Source organism: Oncorhynchus nerka, linkage group LG14, assembly GCF_034236695.1.
Source record: "Oncorhynchus nerka isolate Pitt River linkage group LG14, Oner_Uvic_2.0, whole genome shotgun sequence".
Lineage (NCBI taxonomy): Eukaryota > Metazoa > Chordata > Actinopteri > Salmoniformes > Salmonidae > Oncorhynchus > Oncorhynchus nerka.
The window spans coordinates 4061106-4084556 of NC_088409.1; the positions used below are offsets into that span (position 1 = coordinate 4061106).

Consider the following 23451-nt stretch of genomic DNA (forward strand, 5'->3'; position numbering starts at 1 on the left):
TATTTATTAGCTTAAACAAAGAACGTCTGACGTTTAAAAACACCTCACATTTAAATAGTAATTCTTGTTACCAGTAGAGGGCGCTGGTGCACCTCCTTTGCCAGCCGGGAGCTCGAGAAACACTTTATATATCACATTCCAGTTTATTAACAAATCAATGATTGAAACCATCTCATCAGAAATTCGATCCAACAGTTGCTTTCGTATTAACAGAGAATATCAGGTGGTTCCTCCAGACAGCCACCTCCTTGAGAATTAAATTACGTTTTATTTGTGTCTGTAGTGCATTTGGGTTCGATCCTGAGACGTCTCCTCAGTATCTATAGTAACAGAGTTCAATTCCCTGACAATTGTAACTTTCTCAAAGATGTCCAGGTTTTTCCCAGAAATCCTGCAATCAGGAGTGAGTTAGAAGATACTAGGGGATTTCTGGAAAATCTGGGGATTTTTTTTGCTAATGGAGACAAGTGCTGTCACTTTGTCCCTGTAGTCAGTCAGTCTGGCAACCCAGGAGAGAGATGTGTAGTGTTGACACAGGTAGTCTCTGTACACAGACAGACAGGTGTGGCTGATATCAGGAGTCGTCCTGTGGGCCAGGTTTGTTACACATGAGTTTAGCTGCCAGAGATCCGTATGCGTTGCTTTTAGCCTCCGGCTGGACCTTGTCTTTACATTTTCTCCCTGTAGCAGAGACAAGAGACATATAGATCATTAGAGAGGTGGTCTACATTCACCATGTTGTTCTGCTGCTGGGGGTAATGCACATCCATGTTCTGCTGCTGGGGATAATGCACATTCACCATGTTATTCTGCTGCTGGAGGTAATTCACATCCATGTTCTGCTGCTGGGGATAATGCACATTCACCATGTTATTCTGCTGCTGGGGATAATGCACATTCACCATGTTATTCTGCTGCTGGGGATAATGCACATTCACCATGTTATTCTGCTGCTGGGGATAATGCACATTCACCATGTTATTCTGCTGCTGGGGATAATGCACATTCACCATGTTATTCTGCTGCTGGGGGTAATGCACATCCATGTTCTGCTGCTGGGGATCATGCACATTCACCATGTTATTCTGTTGCTGGAGCTAATGCACATTCACCATGTTATTCTGTTGCTGGAGCTAATGCACATTCACCATGTTATTCTGCTGCTGGGGGTAATGCACATTCATGTTCTGCTGCTGGGGATAATGTACATCCACGTTCTGTTGCTGGGGATAATGCACATTCATGTTCTGTTGCTGGGGATAATGCACATTCATGTTCTGTTGCTGGGGATAATGCACATCCATGTTCTGCCGCCGGGGATAATGTACATTCACGTTCTGTTGCTGGGGGTAATGCACATTCATGTTCTGTTGCTGGGGATAATGCACATGCACCATGTTATTCTGCTGCTGGGGGTAATGCACATTCATGTTCTGCCGCCGGGGATAATGCACATCCATGTTCTGTTGCTGGGGTTAATGCACATTCACCATGTTCTGCTGCTGGGGGTAATGCACATTCATGTTCTGCTGCTGGGGATAAAGCACATTCACCATGGTATTCTGTTGCTGGGGATAATGCACATTCACCATGTTATTCTGCTGCTGGGGGTAATGCACATTCATGTTCTGCCGCCGGGGATAATGCACATCCATGTTCTGTTGCTGGGGATAATGCACATTCACCATGTTCTGCTGCTGGGGGTCATGTACATTCATGTTCTGCTGCTGGGGATAATGCACATTCACCATGTTATTCTGCTGCTGGGGATAATGCACATTCACCATGTCATTCTGTTGCAGGGGCTAATGCACATTCACCATGTTATTCTGTTGCTGGGGGTAATGCACATTCACCATGTTATTCTGTTGCTGGGGATAATGCACATTCATGTTCTGCTGCTGGGGATAATGTACATTCACCATGTCATTCTGTTGCTGGGGCTAATGCACATTCACAATGTTATTCTGTTGCTGGGGTAATGCACATTCACCATGTTATTCTGTTGCTGGGGATAATGCACATTCATGTTCTGCTGCTGGGGATAATGCACATTCACCATGTTATTCTGCTGCTGGGGGTAATGCACATTCACCATGTTATTCTGCTGCTGGGGATAATGCACATTCATGTTATTCTGTTGCTGGGGATAATGCACATTCACCACGTTATTCTGCTGTTGGGGATAATGCACGTTAACCTCACCTCCTGGCTATTGCGAGATGTCTGAACAGGTTTACTGTAGGGTAAGATACTAAGCACCCCGGTCCAACCCGGGTCCTCCAATACCCCCAACAGCCCAACCCCGGTCCTCCAGTACCCCCCAACAGCCCAACCCCGGTCCTCCAGTACCCCCCAACAGCCCAACCCCGGTCCTCCAGTACCCCCCAACAGCCCAACCCTGGTCCTCCAGTACCCCCCAACAGCCCAACCCTAGTCCTCCAGTACCCCCCAACAGCCCAACCCTAGTCCTCCAGTACCCCCCAACACAGCCCAACCCTAGTCCTCCAGTACCCCCCAACAGCCCAACTCCGGTCCTCCAGTACCCCCCCAACAGCCCAACTCCGGTCCTCCAGTAACCCCAACAGCCCAACTCCGGTCCTCCAGTAACCCCAACAGCCCAACTCCGGTCCTCCAGTAACCCCAACAGCCCAACCCCGGTCCTCCAGTACCCCCAACAGCCCAACCCCGGTCCTCCAGTACCCCCAACAGCCCAACCCCGGTCCTCCAGTACCCCCAACAGCCCAACCCGGTCCTCCAGTAACCCCAACAGCCCAACTCCGGTCCTCCAGTACCCCCAACAGCCCAACTCCGGTCCTACAGTACCCCCCAACAGCCCAACTCCGGTCCTACAGTACCCCCAACAGCCCAACTCCGGTCCTACAGTACCCCCAACAGCCCAACTCCGGTCCTACAGTACCCCCAACAGCCCAACTCCGGTCCTCAACCCCCAACAGCCCAACTGGTCCCCAGTACCCCCAACAGCCCAACTCCGGTCCTCCAGTAACCCCAACAGCCCAACTCCGGTCCTCCAGTACCCCCCCAACAGCCCAACTCCGGTCCTACAGTACCCCCCAACAGCCCAACTCCGGTAACCCTTGCCAAACACTTCATTCAACTAATTGAGGGCTTGATGATTAGTGGACAAGTTGAATCAGGTGTGGTTGTCCAGGGTTACAATACAAATGGGTACTGTTGGACCGGGGGATTTAGTTTCAGGTGTTTCTGGTACCCCTCTGCTACGTGTGGTGGGGCCATAATGGGTACTGTTGGACCGGGGGATTTAGTTTCAGGTGTTTTCTGGTACCCCCTGCTACGTGTGGTGAGCTGGGGCCAAAATGGGTACTGTTGGACAGGGGATTTAGTTTCAGGTGTTTCTGGTACCCCCCTGCTACGTGTGGTGGGGCCATAATGGGTACTGTTGGACCGGGGGATTTAGTTTCAGGTGTTTTCTGGTACCCCCCTGCTACGTGTGGTGAGCTGGGGCCAAAATGGGTACTGTTGGACCGGGGGATTTAGTTTCAGGTGGTACCCCCCTGCTACGTGTGGTGGGGCCATAATGGGTACTGTTGGACCGGGGGATTTAGTTTCAGGTGTTTCTGGTACCCCCTGCTACGTGTGGTGAGCTGGGGCCAAACCAGGAATACCATGTTAAAACATCACAGAGAATTACCTGCTTCAAATGCAACTCGTTTCGGCAAGAAAAAGGTCGATTTGTGTTTCCTTGTAGAAATCTCATCTTGGATATTAAATCAAGATGTTTCAAATGCTCTCATCCATTTCTATTTGTGGTTGTGGAAGTATATAGTTACCTGGTATTTTCCCCATGGCTATAAAGGTTATGTTTTCAGTCTTGATCTTGGGTCTGTCTCTGGCTATCAGGAAGACTCCAATGAATGAGAGCAGGCAGCTGGAGGAGTTCAGAGAGAAGGTTATGTTCAGAAATCACTCTAAAATCAAGGAGTTGGAATCACAGTGTTTACAATTTTGGAGTCATCTGAACCCTCAGAGTGATACGGTCTCTGGAGTTCATTGGGACGGTGTACTAAACTCCACTAAGAGTAACCAGATACAGGGACTGAAAAGAGTCCCTACTCTGGACGTCAAGGCCCGTATTCAGGCGGAATGTCAAGGCCCGTATTCAGGCGGAATGTCAAGGCCCGTATTCAGGTGGAATGTCAAGGCCCGTATTCAGGCGGAATGTCAAGGCCCGTATTCAGGTGGAATGTCAAGGCCCGTATTCAGGCGGAATGTCAAGGCCCGTATTCAGGCGGAATGTCAAGGCCCGTATTCAGGCGGAATGTCAAGGCCCGTATTCAGGCGGAACGTCAAGGCCCGTATTCAGGCGGAACGTCAAGGCCCGTATTCTTAAAAAGACAGTACTAATGGGGTTTTGCATACTACTTACCCAAAGAGAAACATTAAAATATTGAGCAAAGCCAAGCCCTGGAATTCCTGGTAAAATACTATTCCTGCAAAAGAAAAGTAGTTTAACACCAAGCCAAAACAACAGAGAGAGACACAGAGAGAGAGAGAGAGAGGCAGAGGGAGAGAGAGACAGAGGGAGAGAGGCAGAGGGAGAGAGGCAGAGAGGGAGAGAGAGAGAGGCAGAGAGAGAGGGAGAGAGAGAGGCAGAGAGAGAGGGAAAGAGAGAGGCAGAGAGAGAGAGGAGAGAGAGAGGGAGAGAGAGAGAGAGAGACAGAGAGGGGCAGAGGGAGAGAGAGAGGCAGAGAGAGAGAGAGAGAGAGAGGCAGAGGGAGAGAGAGAGAGGCAGAGAGAGAGACACAGAGAGAGAGAGGCAGAGGGAGAGAGAGAGGCAGAGAGAGAGACACAGAGAGAGAGAGAGAGAGAGAGAGAGGCAGAGGGAGAGAGAGAGAGAGAGGCAGAGAGAGAGAGAGAGAGAGAGAGCAGAGGGAGAGGAGAGAGAGAGAGAGAGAGAGAGAGAGAGAGAGAGAGGCAGAGGAGAGGGAGGCAGAGAGAGAGAGAGGCAGAGAGAGAGAGGCAGAGAGAGAGAGAGAGAGAGAGAGAGAGGCAGAGGGGGAGAGAGAGAGGCAGAGAGAGGAGGCAGAGAGAGGCAGAGAGGGAGAGAGAGAGAGCAGAGAGAGAGGGGCAGAGAGAGAGAGGTAGAGGCAGAGAGAGATTAGCTGAAAGGAGATTAAGAGGCAGAGGTAACACTGGCCAATTAGCTGTAAATGGCAGATTAACACTAGGTAACACTGGCCAATTAGCTGTAAATGAAAGATTAACACTAGGTAACACTGGCCAATTAGCTGTAAATGGCAGATTAACACCAGGTAACACTGGCCAATTAGCTGTAAATGGCAGATTAAACACTAGGTAACACTGGCAATTAGCTGTAAATGGCAGATTAACAGGCAGGTAACACTGGCCAATTAGTTGTAAATGGCAGATTAACACCAGGTAACACTGGCCAATTAGTTGTAAATGGCAGATTAACACTAGGTAACACTGGCCAATTAGTTGTAAATGGCAGATTAACACTAGGTAACACTGGCCAATTAGCTGTAAATGAAAGATTAACACTAGGTAACACTGGCCAATTAGTTGTAAATGGCAGATTAACACTGGCCAATTAGCTGTAAATGGCAGATTAACACCAGGTAACACTGGCCAATTAGCTGTAAATGGCAGATTAACACTGGCCAATTAGCTGTAAATGGCAGATTAACACCAGGTACCACTGGCCAATTAGCTGTAAATGGCAGATTAACACTAGGTAACACTGGCCAATTAGTTGTAAATGGCAGATTAACACTAGGTAACACTGGCCAATTAGTTGTAAATGGCAGATTAACACCAGGTAACACTGGCCAATTAGTTGTAAATGGCAGATTAACACTGGCCAATTAGCTGTAAATGGCAGATTAACACTAGGTAACACTGGCCAATTAGCTGTAAATGGCAGATTAACACTAGGTAACACTGGCCAATTAGCTGTAAATTCTGATTAACACTAGGTAACACTGGCCAATTAGTTGTAAATTCAGATTAACACTAGGTAACAGTGGCCAATTAGCTGTAAATGAAAGATAACACCAGGTAACACTGGCCAATTAGTTGTAAATGGCAGATTAAACTAGGTAACACTGGCCAATTAGCTGTAAATGGCAGATTAACACTGGCCAATTAGCTGTAAATTCTGGTTAAAGATACATAATCTATATAGAATATTAAACTCCTGGTGACAGTGCTGCTCAGAGTTCTGGTTAAACAACGTACCTGCTGTAATGGCACTGGCCAATTAGCTGAGTTCTGGTTAATCAACGTACCTGCTGTAATGGCACTGGCCAATTAGCTGAGTTCTGGTTAAACAACGTACCTGCTGTAATGGCACTGGCCAATTAGCTGAGTTCTGGTTAAACAACGTACCTGCTGTAATGGCACTGGCCAATTAGCTGAGTTCTGGTTAAACAACGTACCTGCTGTAATGGCACTGGCCAATTAGCTGAGTTCTGGTTAATCAACGTACCTGCTGTAATTAGCTGAGTTCTGGTTAAACAACGTACCTGCTGTAATGGCACTGGCCAATTAGCTGAGTTCTGGTTAAACAACGTACCTGCTGTAATGGCACTGGCCAATTAGCTGAGTTCTGGTTAAACAACGTACCTGCTGTAATGGCACTGGCAGTGAAGAACACAAAGTTGATGGGGACGACCTCCGTGGCATCAAATATCTTCATGGCTTGATTAAGGAACCTGAGAACAGCGAAGGACATAGTAAAGAGAGGCCTCTGAGGGCCATGTGAATGATATGACCATCATACTACTGGAGCATCATCCCATCACGCGGTGGACTCATCCCATCACGCGGTGGACTCATCCCATCACGCGGTGGACTCATCCCATCACGCGGTGGACTCACGCGCTGGACTCACGCGCTGGACTCACGCGCTGGACTCACGCGCTGGACTCACGCGCTGGACTCACGCGCTGGACTCACGCTGGACTCACGCGCTGGACTCACGCGCTGGACTCACGCGCTGGACTCACGCCACGCGCTGGACTCACGCGCTGGACTCACGCGCTGGACTCACGCGCTGGACTCATCCATCATACCACCGGAGCATCATCCCATCACACGGTGGATTCATCCATCATAATACCAGAGCATCATTCCATCACACGGTGGATTCATCCATCATATTACCGGAACATCATCCCATCACACCGTGGATTCATCCATCATAATACCGGAGCATCATCCCATCACACAGTGGATTCATCCATCATAATACCGGAACATCATCCCATCACACCGTGGATTCATCCATCATAATACCGGAGCTTCATCCCATCACACAGTGGATTCATCCATCATACTACTGGAACATCATCCCATCACACAGTGGATTCATCCATCATAATACCGGGGCTTCATCCCATCACACAGTGGATTCATCCATCATACTACTGGAGCATCATCCCATCACACAGTGGATTCATCCATCACACAGTGGGTTCATCCATCATACTACCGGAGCTTCATCCCATCACACAGTGGATTCATCCCATCACACAGTGGGTTCATCCATCATACTACCGGAGCATCATCCCATCACACAGTGGATTCATCCATCATACTACCGGAGCATCATCCCATCACACAGTGGATTCATCCACCATACTACCGGAGCATCATCCCATCACACAGTGGATTCATCCACCATACTACCGGAGCATCATCCCCTCACACAGTGGATTCATCCACCATACTACCGGAGCATCATCCCATCACACAGTGGATTCATCCACCATACTACCGGAGCATCATCCCCTCACACAGTGGATTCATCCACCATACTACCGGAGCATCATCCCCTCACACAGTGGATTCATCCACCATACTATCGGAGCTTCATCCCATCACACAGTGGATTCATCCCATCACACGGTGGATTCATCCCATCACACGGTGGATTCATCCCATCACACGGTGGATTCCTCCATGACACGCTCCATCCACGGTGGATTCATCCCATCACACGGTTGATTCCTCCATCACACGGTTGATTCCTCCATCACACGGTGGATTCCTCCATCACACGGTGGATTCCTCCATCACACGGTGGATTCCTCCATCACACGGTGGATTCCTCCATCACACGGTGGATTTCTCCATCACACGGTGGATTCATCCATCACACGGTGGATTCATCCATCACACGGTGGATTCATCCATCACACGGTGGATTCATCCATCACACGGTGGATTCATCCATCACACAGTGGATTCATCCATCACACGGTGGATTCATCCCATCATAATACCGGAGCTTCATCCCATCACACAGTGGATTCATCCATCATACTACCGGAGCTTCATCCCATCACAGTGGATTCATCCATCACACGGTGGATTCATCCATCACACAGTGGATTCATCCATCACACAGTGGATTCATCCATCACACAGTGGATTCATCCATCACACGGTGGATTCATCCATCACACGGTGGATTTCATCCGGTGGATTCATCCCATCATAATAGTGGAGCTTCATCCCATCACACAGTGGATTCATCCATCATACTACCGGAGCTTCATCCCATCACAGTGGATTCATCCATCACACAGTGGATTCATCCATCACACAGTGGATGCATCCATCCAGTGGATCACACAGTGGATTCATCCGTCACACGGTGGATTCATCCATCACACGGTGGATTCATCCATCACACGGTGGATTCATCCCATCATAATACCGGAGCTTCATCCCATCACACAGTGGATTCATCCATCATACTACCGGAGCTTCATCCCATCACAGTGGATTCATCCATCACACAGTGGATTCATCCATCACACAGTGGATTCATCCCATCATCATACTACTGGAGCATCATCCCATCACACGGTGGATTCATCCCATCACACGGTGGATTCATCCCATCACACGGTGGATTCATCCCATCACACGGTGGATTCATCCCATCACACGGTGGATTCCTCCATGACACGCTCCATCCACGGTGGATTCATCCCATCACACGGTGGATTCCTCCATCACACGGTGGATTCCTCCATCACACGGTGGATTCCTCCATCACACGGTGGATTCATCCATCACACGGTGGATTCATCCATCACACGGTGGATTCATCCCATCATACTACCGGAGCTTCATCCCATCACACAGTGGATTCATCCATCATACTCCCATCACAGTGGAGTGGATTCATTCATCCCATCACAGTGGATTCATCCATCACACGGTGGATTCATCCATCACACGGTGGATTCATCCATCACACGGTGGATTCATCCCATCATCATACTACTGGAGCATCATCCCATCACACAGTGGATTCATCCATCACACAGTGGGTTCATCCATCATACTACCTGGAGCTTCATCCCATCACACAGTGGATTCATCCCATCACACAGTGGATTCATCCATGATACTACCGGAGCATCATCCCATCACACAGTGGATTCATCCCATCACACAGTGGATTCATCCCATCACACAGTGGCATCATTCATCCATCATCACAGTGGATTCATCCATCACACAGTGGATTCATCCATCACACAGTGGGTTCATCCATCACACAGTGGGTTCATCCATACCGGAGCTTCATCCCATCACACAGTGGATTCATCCCATCACACAGTGGATTCATCCATCATAATGGGTTCATCATCCCATCACACAGTGGATTCATCCATCACAGAACATCATCCCATCACACCGTGGATTCATCCATCATAATACCGAGCTTCATCATCCAGTGGATTCATCACACAGTGGATTCATCCCATCACACAGTGGATTCATCCATCATAATACCGGAGCATCATCCCATCACACAGTGGGTTCATCCATCATACTACCGGAGCTTCATCCCATCACACAGTGGATTAATCCATCATACTACCGGAGAATCATCCCATCACACAGTGGGTTCATCCATCATACTACCGGAGCTTCATCCCATCACACAGTGGATTAATCCATCATACTACCGGAGAATCATCCCATCACACAGTGGGTTCATCCATCATACTACCGGAGCTTCATCCCATCACACAGTGGATTAATCCATCACACGGTGGATTCATCCATCACACGGTGGATTCATCCATCACACGGTGGATTCATCCATCACACGGTGGATTCATCCATCATACTACTGGAGCTTCATCCCATCACACAGTGGAATAATCCATCACACAGTGGAATCATCCATCACACAGTGAAATCATCCATCATACTACCGGAGCTTCATCCCATAACACAGTGGAATCATCCATCACACTACCGGTACTTCATCCCGTCACAGTTCTGCTCTGACAAGGTCACAATGTCCAATACATTTTTACACTTCACATTTTCTTCAATACTCCGTAGAAATGAATCTGCTGTCAGGGGAAGTGGAGACACATTGGACTTACTTTATCTGGAAGGCACAGGAGGCCACCATGACCACCACCATGACGTAGAAGATGGGGTAGGTGAGCTGGAGATCTCCCTTTATGGACTCAGTGATCATCCCAGACATAGCTTTGACCGAGATCACCGTCAGCGAGGCTAAAACAAACAGGGACAACGTGACTATTTCCTGGAGTAATGCATCCCATTCTGAAACGTGATAACCATGATCCCCCCCATAGAGTCTGTCAGAGTTCTTACCCAGCAGAGCCACCAGCAGCATAACTATGGTTACATGCTTGATACCCCCCCATAGAGTCTGTCAGAGTTCTTACCCAGCAGAGCCACCAGCAGCATCACTATGGTTACATGCTTGATACCCCCCCATAGAGTCTGTCAGAGTTCTTACCCAGCAGAGCCACCAGCAGCATGCACTATGGTTATGTTCTTACCCAGCAGAGCCACCAGCAGCATCACTATTCCTCCTCTTGTACAAATAGAGCAGGACCAGCAAAACACTATGACCTCTAGAAACTAGAGTCTGTACAGAGAGAGAGAGAGAGAGAGTTAGAGGAGAGAGGAGAGAGAGGAGAGAGAGAGGAGAGAGGAGAGAGAGGAGAGAGGAGAGAGAGGAGAGAGAGAGAGAGAGAGAGAGGAGAGAGAGAGAGGAGAGAGAGAGGAGAGAGAGAGAGGAGAGAGAGGAGAGAGGGAGAGAGGAGAGAGAGGAGAGAGAGGAGAGAGAGAGAGAGAGAGGAGAGAGAGAGAGAGAGAGAGAGGAGAGAGAGGAGAGGAGAGAGAGAGGGAGAGAGAGAGAGAGAGAGAGAGAGAGAGAGAGAGAGAGAGAGAGGGAGGAGATAAAAAACCGTCAACATCAATAATACTGAACTGGTTTCCATAAAGTCCATCTCAAAGCTTCACAGTGATAATCTCCCTCTCCCTCCTACCTCTCCCTCCCTACCTACCTCTCTCTCCCTCCCCTACCTACCTCTACCTCCCTCCCCTACCTACCCTCTCCCTCCCTACCTACCTACCCTCACTCTCCTCCCCCTACCTACCTCACTCTCTCTCCCCTCCCCCTACCTCTCTCTCCCCTCCCCTACCTACCTCTCCTCTCCTCTCCTCCCTACCTACCTCTCCTCTCTCTCCCTCCCCTACCTACCTCTCTCTCTCCCTCCCCTACCTACCTACCTACCACCTCTCTCTCTCCCTCCCTACCTACTCTCTCTCTCTCCCTCCCCTACCTACCTCTCTCTCTCCCTCCCCTACCTACCTCTCTCTCTCCTCCCTCCCTACCTACCTCTCTCCTCCCCTACCTACCTACCTACCTCTCTCCCTCCCCTACCTACCTCCCTCACTCTCCCCCTCCCCTACCTACCTACCTCTCTCCCTCCCTACCTACCACTCTCCCCTCCCTACCTACCTCTCTCTCCCCCACCTACCTCCCCTACCTCTCTCCCTCCCTACCTACCTACCTCTCTCCCTCCCCCACCTACCTACCTCTCCCTCCCCTACCTACCTACCTACCTCTCTCCCTCCCTACCTACCTACCTCCTCTCTCCCCTACCTACCTACCTCTCTCTCCCTCCCCTACCCCTCCCTCCTACCTACCTCTCCTCTCCCTACCTACCTACCTACCTCTCTCTCCCCTACCTACCTACCTACCTCTCTCTCCCTCCCCTACCTACCTCTCACCTCTCTCTCCCTCCCCTACCTACCTCACTCTCCCTCCCCTCCCCCTACCTAACTACCTACCTCTCTCTCTCTCTCCCTCCCTCCCCTACCTCTCCACTCTCCCTCCCCTACCTACCTACCTCTCTCTCCTCCCTACCTACCCTCTCTCCCTCCCCTACCTACCTCTCTCCTCTCCCTCCCCTACCTACCTCTCTCTCTCCTCCCCTACCTACCTCTCGCTCTCCCTCCCTACCTACCTCCTCTCCCTCCCCTACCTACCTACCCTCTCTCCCTCCCTACCTACCTCTCTCCTCTCCCTACCTACCTACCTACCTCTCTCCCTCCCTCCCCTACCTACCTCTCCCTCCCCTACCTACCTCTCTCTCTCCCTCCCCTACCTACCTACCTCTCTCCCTCCCTACCTCCTACCTCCTCTCTCCCTCCTACCTACCTCTCTCTCTCTCCCTACCTACCTACCTCCTCCCTCCCTACTCCCTACCTCTCTCCTCCCCTACCTACCTACCTACCTACCTCTCTCTCTCCCTCCCTACCTACCTACTCTCCTCCCTACCTACCTACCTCTCTCCCTCCCCTACCTACCTACCTCTCTCCCCTCTCCCCTACCTACCTCTCTCTCTCTCTCCCCTACCTACCCTCTCCTCCCCTCCCTACCTACCTACCCCCTACCTACCTCCTACCTACCTCCTCTCTACCTCTCTCCTCTCCCTACCTCTCCCTACCTACTCTCTCTCCCTCCCCTACCTACCTACCTCTCTCCTCTCCCTCCCCTACCTACCTACCTACCTCTCCCTCCCCTACCTACCTACCACCTCCCTCTCTCTCTCCCTCCCCTACCTCCCTACCTCCCTCCCCTACCTCTCTCCCCTCCCTACCTACCTACCTACCTACCTCTCTCCTCTCCTCCCTACCTACCTCTCTCTCTCCCTCCCCCTACCTACCTACCTACCTCTCTCTCCCCTCTCCCTCCCTACCTACCTACCTCTCCTCCCCTACCCCACCCTACCCTCTCTCTCCCTCCCTACCTCCCTCTCCCTCCCTACCTACCTACCTCCCCTACCTACCCCCCTACCACCTGCCTCTCTCCTCCCTCCCTACCTACCTCTCTCCCTCCCTACCTACCTGCCCCCTACCTCTCCTCCCTCCCCTACCTACCTCTCCCTCCCTCCCCTACCCACCTCCTCCCCTCCCTCCTCCCTACCTACCTCTCGCTCCCTCCCTACCTGCCCTCTCCCTCTCCCCTACCTACCTACCTACCTCTCCCTCCCTCCCCTACCTACCTACCTCCTCCTACCTCCCTCCCTCTCCCTCCCCCTACCTCTCTCCCTCCCCTACCTACCTCTCCCTCCCCTACCTACCTACCTACCCTCTCCCTCCCCCCCCTACCTACCTCTCTCCCTCCCCCTACCTACCTACCTCTCTCTCTCCCCCTCCCTACCTACCTCCCTCCCTCCCCTACCTACCTCCCCCTCTCCCTACCCTACCTACCCCTCCCTCCCTCCCCTACCTCCTACCTCCTCCCCTACCTCTCCTCTTCCCTCCCCTACCCACCCCTCCTCCCTCACCTACCTACCTACCTCTCCCTTACCTACCTACCTACCTCTCCCCCTACCCCTACCTCTCTCCCTCCCCTACCTACCTACCTCCCCTCCTCCCTTCTCCCTCCCCTCCTCCCCTACCTCTCCCTCCCCTGCCCCCTACCTACCTACCTCTCTCCCTCCCTACCTACCTCCCCTCCCTCCCCTACCTCTCCTCCCTCACCTCCTCCTCCCTCCCTACCCCTACCTACCTACCTCCTCCCTCCCCCCTACCTACCTCCCTCCACCTACCTCTCTCCCTCCCCTACCTACCTCTCTCCCTCCCTACCTCTCCTCTCTCCCTCCTACCTACCTACCTCTTCCCTACCTACCCTCTCCCTCCCCTCCTCCCTCCCCCTACCTACCCTCTCCCTCCCCTACCTACCTACCTCTCTCCCTCCCCCACCTCCCTACCTCTCTACCTCCCTCCCCTACCTACCTCTCTCTCCTCCCCTACCTACCTCCTCTTCCCTACCTACCTCCCTACCCCTCCCTACCTCTCCCTCCTACCTACCTACCTCTCCCTCTACCCCTACCTCCCCTACCTCTCCCTCTCCCCTACCTCCCTCTCCTCTCCCTCTCCCCCTACCTCTCCCTCCCTTCCTCCCTCTCCTACCTCCCTCCCTACCCTACCTTCCTCCCTCCCCACCCTCTCTCCCCCCCACCTACCTCTCTCTCTTCCCTCCCTACCTACCTCTCTCCCTCCCTCCCCTACCTACCTCTCTTCCCTACCTCCCCTGCCCTCTCTCTCTCCCTACCTACCTCTAGCTCTTCCCTACCTACTCTACCTACCTACCTACCTCTCCCTTCCCTACCTACCTCTCCCTCCCCTACCTACCTCCCTCCCTCCCTACCTACCTCCCTCCCTCCCTCCCCTACCTACCTACCCTCTCCCTCCCTACCTACCTCTCTCCCTCCTCCCTACCCTACCTCTCTCCTCCCCTACCTACCTCTCTCCTCACCTACCTTTCTCCCTACCTCTCTCTCCCCTATCCCCCTCCCTCCCTCCCTACCTACCTGCCCTCTCCCTCCCTACCTACCTACCTCCCTCCTCCCCTACCTACCTACCTACCTCTCTCCCCTCCCCTACCTACCTCTCTCCCTCCCCCTACCTACCTCCCTCCCCTACCTACCTACCTCCCTCCTCCCTCCCCTACCTACCTCCCTCCCTACCTCCCTCCCTACCTCTCTCCCTCCCCTACCTCCTCCCTCTACCTTCCCTACCTACCCTCCCTCTCTCCCTCCCCTACCTACCGCCTCCCTCTCTCCCTCCCCTACCTACCTACCTACCTACCTCTCCCTCCCCTACCTACCTACCTCTCTCCCTCCCCTACCTACCTGCCCCTCTCCCTCCCTACCCACCACCTACCTCTCTCCCACCCCTACCTGCCTCTCTCCCCTACCTCCCTACCCTCTCCCTACCCCCTACTCTCCCTACCTGCCTGCCTCCTCCCTCCCTCCCTACCTACCTACCTCTCTCCCTCCCTACCTACCTACCTCTCTCTCCTACCTACCTACCTCTCTCTCCCTCCCTCCCTCCCTCCCTCCCCTACCTACCTACCTACCTCTCCCCTACCTCCCTCTCCCTACCTACCTCTCCCTACCTCCCTCCCTACCCTACCTCTCTCTTCCCTCCCCTACCTCCGGGTCTCTCCCTACCTCCTCCCCTCCTCCCTACCTCCTCTCTTCCCTACCTACCTACCTACCTCTCCCCTACCTACCTCTCCCCTCCCCTACCTCTCTCCCCTACCTACCCTCTCCCTCCCTCTCTCCTCCCCTACCTCCCTACCTCTCTCCCTCCCCTACCTCCCTCTCTCCCTCCTCCCTCCCTCTCCTCTCCCTACCTCCCTCTCTCCCTCCCCCTCTCTCTCTCCCCTACCTCCGCTCTCTCCCTACCTCCCTCTCCCTCCCTACCTCCCTCTCTCTCTCTCTCCCCTACCTACCTCTCTCCCTACCTACCTCTCTCCCTCCCCTACCTCTCTCCCCTACCTACCTCCCTCTCTCCCCCCACCTCCCCCTCTCTCCCTCCCCTACCTCCCTCTCTCTCCCCCTACCTCCCTCTCCCTCCCCTACCTCCCTCTCTCCCTCCCCCCTCTCTCTCTCCTCCCCTACCTACCTCTCCTCCCTACCTCCCCTACCTACCTCTGATCCCTACCTACCACTCTCCCTCCCCCCCTACCTACCTACCTCTCTCTCCCCTACCTCCTCTCCCTCCTACCCTCTCTCCCCACCTATCTCCCTACATACCTACCTCTCCTCCCCTACCTCTCTCGCTCCCTACCTACCCTCTCCCAGCCTACCTCCCTACCTACCTGCCTCTCTCCCATCCCCTACCTCTCTAGGGAATACCTACCTACCTACCTCTCTCTCTTACCTCTCCCTCTCTCCCTCCTCTCCCCTCTCTCCCTCCCCTTCTCCCTCCCTACCTCTCCCTCCCTACCTACCTCTTTCCTCTTCCCTACCTACCTCTTTCTCTTCCCTACCTACCTCTCTCTTCCTACCTACCTCTCTCTCTTCCCTACCTACCTCCCTACCTACCTACCTCTCTCCCTAGCACCTACTCCCTCCCCTACTCCTCCCTACCTCCCTCCCTCCCTCCCTCCCCTACCTCTACCTACCTCCCTCCCCTACCTCCCTCCCCTACCTCTCTCCTCCCCTCCCCCTACCTACCTCTCTCCCTCCCTACCTCTCTCCCCTACCTACCTCTCTCCCTCCCTCCCCTCCCCTACCTACCTCCTCTAGGGCTCTCCCTACCTCCTCCCTACCTACTCTACCTACCTCTCTCCCCTCCCTCCCCTACCTCTCTCCCTCTCCCTACCTACCTCTCTACCCCCTACCTACCTCTCTCCCTCCCCTACCTACCTCTCTACTCCCTCCCCTACCTCTCTCCCTCCCCTACCTACCTCTCTCTCCCCTCCCCTCCCGCTACTCCCTCCCCTACCTCTCTCCCTCCCCTATAGGGCTCTCCCTCCCTCCCCTACCTCCCTCCCTACCTACCGCTCTCCCCTAGGGAATAGCTTCTCCCCCTGCCTACCTCTCTCTCCCCCTATATACCCTCTCTCTCCCCCTACCTACCTCCCCTACCTCTCCTCCCTCCCCCTACCTCTCCCTCCCTCCTCCCTACCTCTCTCCTCCCTCCCTACCCTCTCCCTCCCTCCCCTACCTCCCTCCCCTACCTATTAGCTCTCCCCTACCTAGGGACCTACCTCTTCCCTCCCTCCCTACCTACCTACCTCCTCCCCTACCTACCTACCTCCCTCCCTCCCTAACCTCCCTCCTACCTCTCTCCCCCTCCCTCCCCCTCCCCTACCTACCTCCCTCCCCTACCTACCTCTCTCCCTACCTCCCTCCCTCCTCCACCTACCTCCCTCCCTCACCTACCTCTCTCTCTCCTCCCTCCCCCTACCTACCGCTCTCTCCTACCTGCCCGCTCTCCCCTACCTACCTAGTCTCTCCCCTACCTACCTCTCTCTCCCCTATAGTCTAATAGTCTCCCTACCTACCCGCTCTCCCCTACCTCTCCCTCCCTCTCCCCTACCTCTCTCCTCTCCCTAGTACTCTCCTCTCTCCCTACCTCTCCTACCTCCCCTCCCTCCCTCCCTACTCCCTAGGAATACCCTCTCCTCCCTCCCCTCCCTCCCCTACCTACCTCCCTCCCCTACCTACCTCCCTCCCCTACCTACCTCTTCCCCTACCTACCTCCCTCCCCTCACCTACCTCCCTCCCTCCCTACCTCTCTCTCCCTCCTCCCTCCCTCCCCTATAGGGAATCTCCCTACCTACCGCTCTCCCTACCTACCTGTCTCCCCTACCGCTCTCCCCTACCTCTCTCCCTCCCTACCCTACCTCTCTCCCTCCCTCCCCTACCTCCCTCCCTCCCCTACCTACCTACCATCCCTCCCCTACCCCCTACCTCCCTCCCTCCCCTACCGCTCTCCCTAGTACTCCCCTACCGCTCTCCTCCTCCCTCCCCTACCTACCTCTCTCCCTCCCTCCCCTACCTACCTCTCTCCCTCCCTCCCCTACCTCCCTCCCCTACCTACCGCTCTCCCTACCTACCTCTCCTCCCTCCCCTCCCCTCCCTCCCCCTCCCTCCCTCCCCTACCTACTCTCCCTCCCCTACCTCTCTCTCCTACCTCTCCCTCCCCTACCCCCTACCTCTCTCCCTACCTCTCCCTCCCTCCCCTACCTCTCTCCCCTACCTCTCTCTCCCCCCTACCTCTCTCCCCCTCCCTCTCCCTCCCCCTCTCCTCTCCTTCCCCCTCCCCTACCTCTCTCTCCCTCCCCTACCTCTCTCCTCTACCCCCCCTCTAGTCCCTCCCCTACCTCTCTCCCTCCTCTCCCTACTCTATATTCAGACCATATAGTTAGTTTAATACACTGATGTCTACCCCATCTGTTCCAGTAAAGTAGCTCAGCCAACACACATGTTCTCTAAGACAGGTATCTGATGAATAGTTTAACAGAGTCTCAGCCAGCAGCACGGGTATCTGATAGTAGTAATAGAGTCCTCAGCCAGCAGCACGGGTATCTGATCACAGTAAGAGTCCTCAGCCCAGCACGGGTATCTGATCACAGTAACAGTTTAATCAGCCAGCATATAGGGTATCTGATCTCAGTAACAGAGTCCTCAGCCAGCAACACGGGTATCTGATCACAGTAATAGTCCTCTATATAGCAGCACGGATATTCTGATCACAGTAACAGAGTCCTCAGCCAGCAGCACGGATATCTGATCACAGTAAGATTCCTCAGCCAGCAGCACGGATATCTGATCACAGTAAAGAGTCCTCAGGCAGCACGGGTATCTGATCACAGTAACAGAGCCCTTAAGCCAGTTTACTCGGATATCTGAACAGTAACAGAGTCCTCAGCCATGGGGTATCTGATCTCAGTAACAGAGGAATCAGTTTAAGCAGCACGGGTATAGGGATCTCAGTAACAGAGTCCTAACCAGGAATAGTTTTACGGATATCTGATCATAGTAACAGAGTCCTCAGCCAGCAGCATAGATATCTGATCACAGGAACCGTTTAATAGTACTCAGCCAGCAGTACGAAAAGTTTAATAGTCACAGAAAATATAGTTTAATAGTACTCATATAGCAACACGGATACTCTGATCACAGTAACAGTTTAATAGTACTCTAGCAAGCAGGAGCACGTTTAATCTGATCACAGTAACAGAGTCCTCTATATACGGATAGTACTTCTATATAGGGAAGAGTTTCAGCCATAGGGAATAGTTTACGGGTATCTATCTCAGGAATAGAGTCCTCAGCCAGCAGCAGTACTCTATATGGGGAATAGTTTAATCTCAGTAATAGGAATAGTTTCAGCCTCTATAGGGAATAGTTTAGGTATCTATCATAGGAATAGAGTACTCAGCCAGGAATACGGGTATCTATATAGGGAATAGTTTAATAGTACTCTAGCCAGCAGCACGGAATAGTTTAATAGTCTCTATATAGGGATTAGTCCTCAGCCAGCAGCACGGATATTTGAGTCTCTAGTAGAGATTCCTCAGCCAGCAGCACGGATATCTGATCACAGTAACAGAGTCCTCAGCCAGCAGCACGGATACTCTATATCGAATAGTTTAACAGAGTACTCTATATAGAATTAGTACTCTATCACAGGAATAGTCCTCAGCTCAGCAGCACGGATATCTGTATCACAGTAACAGAGTTTCAGCCAGCAGGGAGTACTCTATATAGGGAATAGTACTCTATAAGAGTCCTCAGCCAGCATACGGGTATCTGATCACAGTAGGGATAGCAGCGAGCACATGGCTTTAATTGAAACAAATTACCCTTGTAGAGAAAGCACAATTTAAATAATTTATTTTAATGAGAATGAATAGTTTAATAGTACTCTATATAGGAATAGTACTCTATATAGGGAATAGTTTAATAGTACTCTATATAGGGAATAGTACTCTATATAGGGAATAGTACTCTATATAGGGAATAGTTTAATAATTAGTACTCTATATAGGGAATAGTACTCTATATAGGGAATAGTACTCTATATAGGGAATAGTACTCTATATAGGGAATAGTACTCTATATAGGGAATAGTTTAATAGTACTCTATATAGGGATTAGTTTAATAGTACTCTATATAGGGAATAGTTTAATAGTACTCTATATAGGGAATAGTTTAATAGTACTCTATATAGGGAATAGTACTCTATATAGGGAATAGTTTAATAGTACTCTATATAGGGAATAGTACTCTATATAGGGAATAGTTTAATAGTACTCTATATAGGGAATAGTTTAATAGTACTCTATATAGGGAATAGTTTAATAGTACTCTATATAGGGAATAGTACTCTATATAGGGAATAGTTTAATAGTACTCTATATAGGGAATAGTACTCTATATAGGGAATAGTACTCTATATAGGGAATAGTTTAATAGTACTCTATATAGGAATAGTACTCTATAGGGGAATAGTACTCTATATAGGGAATAGTACTCTATATAGGGTTTAATAGTACTCTATATAGGGAATAGTACTCTATATAGGGAATAGTACTCTATATAGGGAATAGTACTCTATATAGGGAATAGTACTCTATATAGGGAATAGTACTCTATATAGGGAATAGTACTCTATATAGGGAATAGTACTCTATATAGGGAATAGTACTCTATATAGGGAATAGTTTAATAGTACTCTATAGGGAATAGTTTAATAGTACTCTATATAGGGAATAGTACTCTATATAGGGAATAGTTTAATAGTACTCTATATGGGGAATAGTTTAATAGTACTCTATATGGGGGAATAGTACTCTATATAGGGAATAGTTTAATAGTACTCTATAGGGAATAGTTTAATAGTACTCTATATAGGGAATAGTACTCTATATAGGGAATAGTACTCTATATAGGGAATAGTTTAATAGTACTCTATATAGGGAATAGTACTCTATATAGGGAATAGTACTCTATATAGGGAATAGTTTAATAGTACTCTATATAGGGAAGAGTTTAATAGTACTCTATATAGGGAATAGTACTTAATAGTAGTCTATAGGGAATAGGGAATAGTACTCTATATAGGGAATAGTTTAATAGTACTTTAATAGTACTCTATATAGGGAATAGTACTCTATATAGGGAATAGTACTCTATATAGGGAATAGTTTAATAGTACTCTATATAGGGAATAGTTTAATAGTACTCTATATAGGGATTAGTACTCTATATAGGGGTTTAATAGTACTCTATATAGGGAATAGTACTCTATATAGGGAATAGTAATAGTATATAGGGAATAGTACTCTATATAGGGAATAGTACTCTATATAGGGAATAGTTTAATAGTACTCTATATAGGGAATAGTACTCTATATAGGGAATAGTTTAATAGTACTCTATATAGGGAATAGTACTCTATATAGGGAATAGTACTCTATATAGGGAATAGTACTCTATATAGGGAATAGTTTAATAGTACTCTATATAGGGAATAGTACTCTATATAGGGAATAGTTTAATAGTACTCTATATAGGGAATAGTTTAATAGTACTCTATATAGGGAATAGTTTAATAGTACTCTATATAGGGAATAGTTTATTAGTACTCTATATAGGGAATAGTTTAATAGTACTCTATATAGGGAATAGTTTAATAGTACTCTATATAGGGAATAGTTTAATAGTACTCTATATAGGGAATAGTTTAATAGTACTCTATATAGGGAATAGTACTCTATATAGGGTATAGTTTAATAGTACTCTATATAGGAATAGTACTCTATATAGGGAATAGTTTCTATATAGGGAATAGTTTAATATATAGGGATTAGTCTATATAGGGAATAGTTTAATAGTACTCTATATAGGGAATAGTACTCTATATAGGGAATAGTTTAATAGTACTCTATATAGGGAATAGTACTCTATATAGGGAATAGTTTAATAGTACTCTATATAGGGAATAGTTTAATAGTACTCTATATAGGGAATAGTTTAATAGTACTCTATATAGGGAATAGTTTATTAGTACTCTATATAGGGAATAGTTTAATAGTACTCTATATAGGGAAGAGTTTAATAGTACTCTATATAGGGAAGAGTTTAATAGTACTCTATATAGGGAATAGTTTAATAGTACTCTATATAGGGAATAGTTTAATAGTACTCTATAGGGAATAGTTTAATAGTACTCTATAGGGAATAGTTTAATAGTACTCTATATAGGGAATAGTACTCTATATAGGGAATAGTTTAATAGTACTCTATATAGGGAATAGTTTAATAGTACTCTATATAGGGAATAGTTTAATAGTACTCTATATAGGGAATAGTTTAATAGTACTCTATATAGGGAATAGTACTCTATATAGGGAATAGTTTAATAGTACTCTATATAGGGAATAGTTTAATAGTACTCTATATAGGGATTAGTACTCTATATAGGGAATAGTTTAATAGTACTCTATATAGGGAATAGTTTAATAGTACTCTATATAGGAATAGAATAGTACTCTAATAGTAGTACTATATAGGGAATAGTTTAATAGTACTCTATATAGGGAATAGTTTAATAGTACTCTATATAGGGAATAGTTTAATAGTACTCTATATAGGGAATAGTTTAATAGTACTCTATATAGGGAATAGTTTAATAGTACTCTATATAGGGAAGAGTTTAATAGTACTCTATATAGGGAATAGTTTAATAGTACTCTATATAGGGAATAGTTTAATAGTACTCTATAGGGAATAGTTTAATAGTACTCTATATAGGGAATAGTACTCTATATAGGGAATAGTTTAATAGTACTCTATATAGGGAATAGTTTAATAGTACTCTATATAGGGAATAGTTTAATAGTACTCTATATAGGGAATAGTTTAATAGTACTCTATATAGGGAATAGTTTAATAGTACTCTATATGGGGAATAGTACTCTATATAGGGAATAGTTTAATAGTACTCTATATAGGGAATAGTTTAATAGTACTCTATATAGGGAATAGTTTAATAGTACTCTATATAGGGAATAGTTTAATAGTACTCTATATAGGGAATAGTTTAATAGTACTCTATATAGGGAATAGTTTAATAGTACTCTATAGGGAATAGTACTCTATATAGTTTAGTAGTACTCTATATAGGGAATAGTTTAGTAGTACTCTATATAGGGAATAGTTTAATAGTACTCTATATAGGGAATAGTACTCTATATAGGGAATAGTTTAATAGTACTCTATATAGGGAATAGTTTAATAGTACTCTATATAGGGAATAGTTTAATAGTACTCTATATAGGGAATAGTTTAATAGTACTCTATATAGGGAATAGTTTAATAGTACTCTATATAGGGATAATAGTACTCTATATAGGAATAGTTTAATAGTACTCTATAGGGGAATAGTTTAATAGTACTCTATATAGGAATAGTACTCTATATAGGGGAATAGTACTCTATATAGGGAATAGTACTCTATATAGGGAATAGTTTAATAGTACTCTATATAGGAATAGTTTAATAGTACTCTATATAGAATAGTTTAATAGTACTATATATAGGGAATAGTAGTCTATATAGGGAATAGTACTCTATATAGGGAATAGTTTAATAGTACTCTATATAGGGAATAGTACTCTATATAGGGAATAGTAGTCTATATAGGGAATAGTACTCTATATAGGGATTAGTACTCTATATAGGGAATAGTAGTATATATAGGGAATAGTACTCTATATAGGAATAGTACTCTATATAGGGAATAGGGTGCCATTTGGGACTCAGATATAAACATCA

At 48.6% G+C, this 23451-nt stretch overlaps 1 protein-coding gene across 1 annotated transcript in view; it reads right to left on the reverse strand.

Annotated features, from left to right (window-relative positions):
- Positions 1-123: 123 nt before the first annotated feature.
- Positions 124-23451, reverse strand: part of LOC135574936 (NIPA-like protein 2) — a 55717-nt gene continuing 32389 nt past the window's right edge. Inside the window, exons 7-13 of the mRNA XM_065027058.1 lie at positions 10864-10932; positions 10734-10770; positions 10422-10557; positions 6628-6716; positions 4409-4472; positions 3813-3910; positions 124-681 (exon numbers count right to left, since the gene is read on the reverse strand). Of these exons, the coding sequence (XP_064883130.1) occupies positions 575-681; positions 3813-3910; positions 4409-4472; positions 6628-6716; positions 10422-10557; positions 10734-10770; positions 10864-10932 (600 nt within the window). The 3' untranslated portion in view covers positions 124-574. The remainder of the gene's footprint in view (positions 682-3812; positions 3911-4408; positions 4473-6627; positions 6717-10421; positions 10558-10733; positions 10771-10863; positions 10933-23451) is intronic.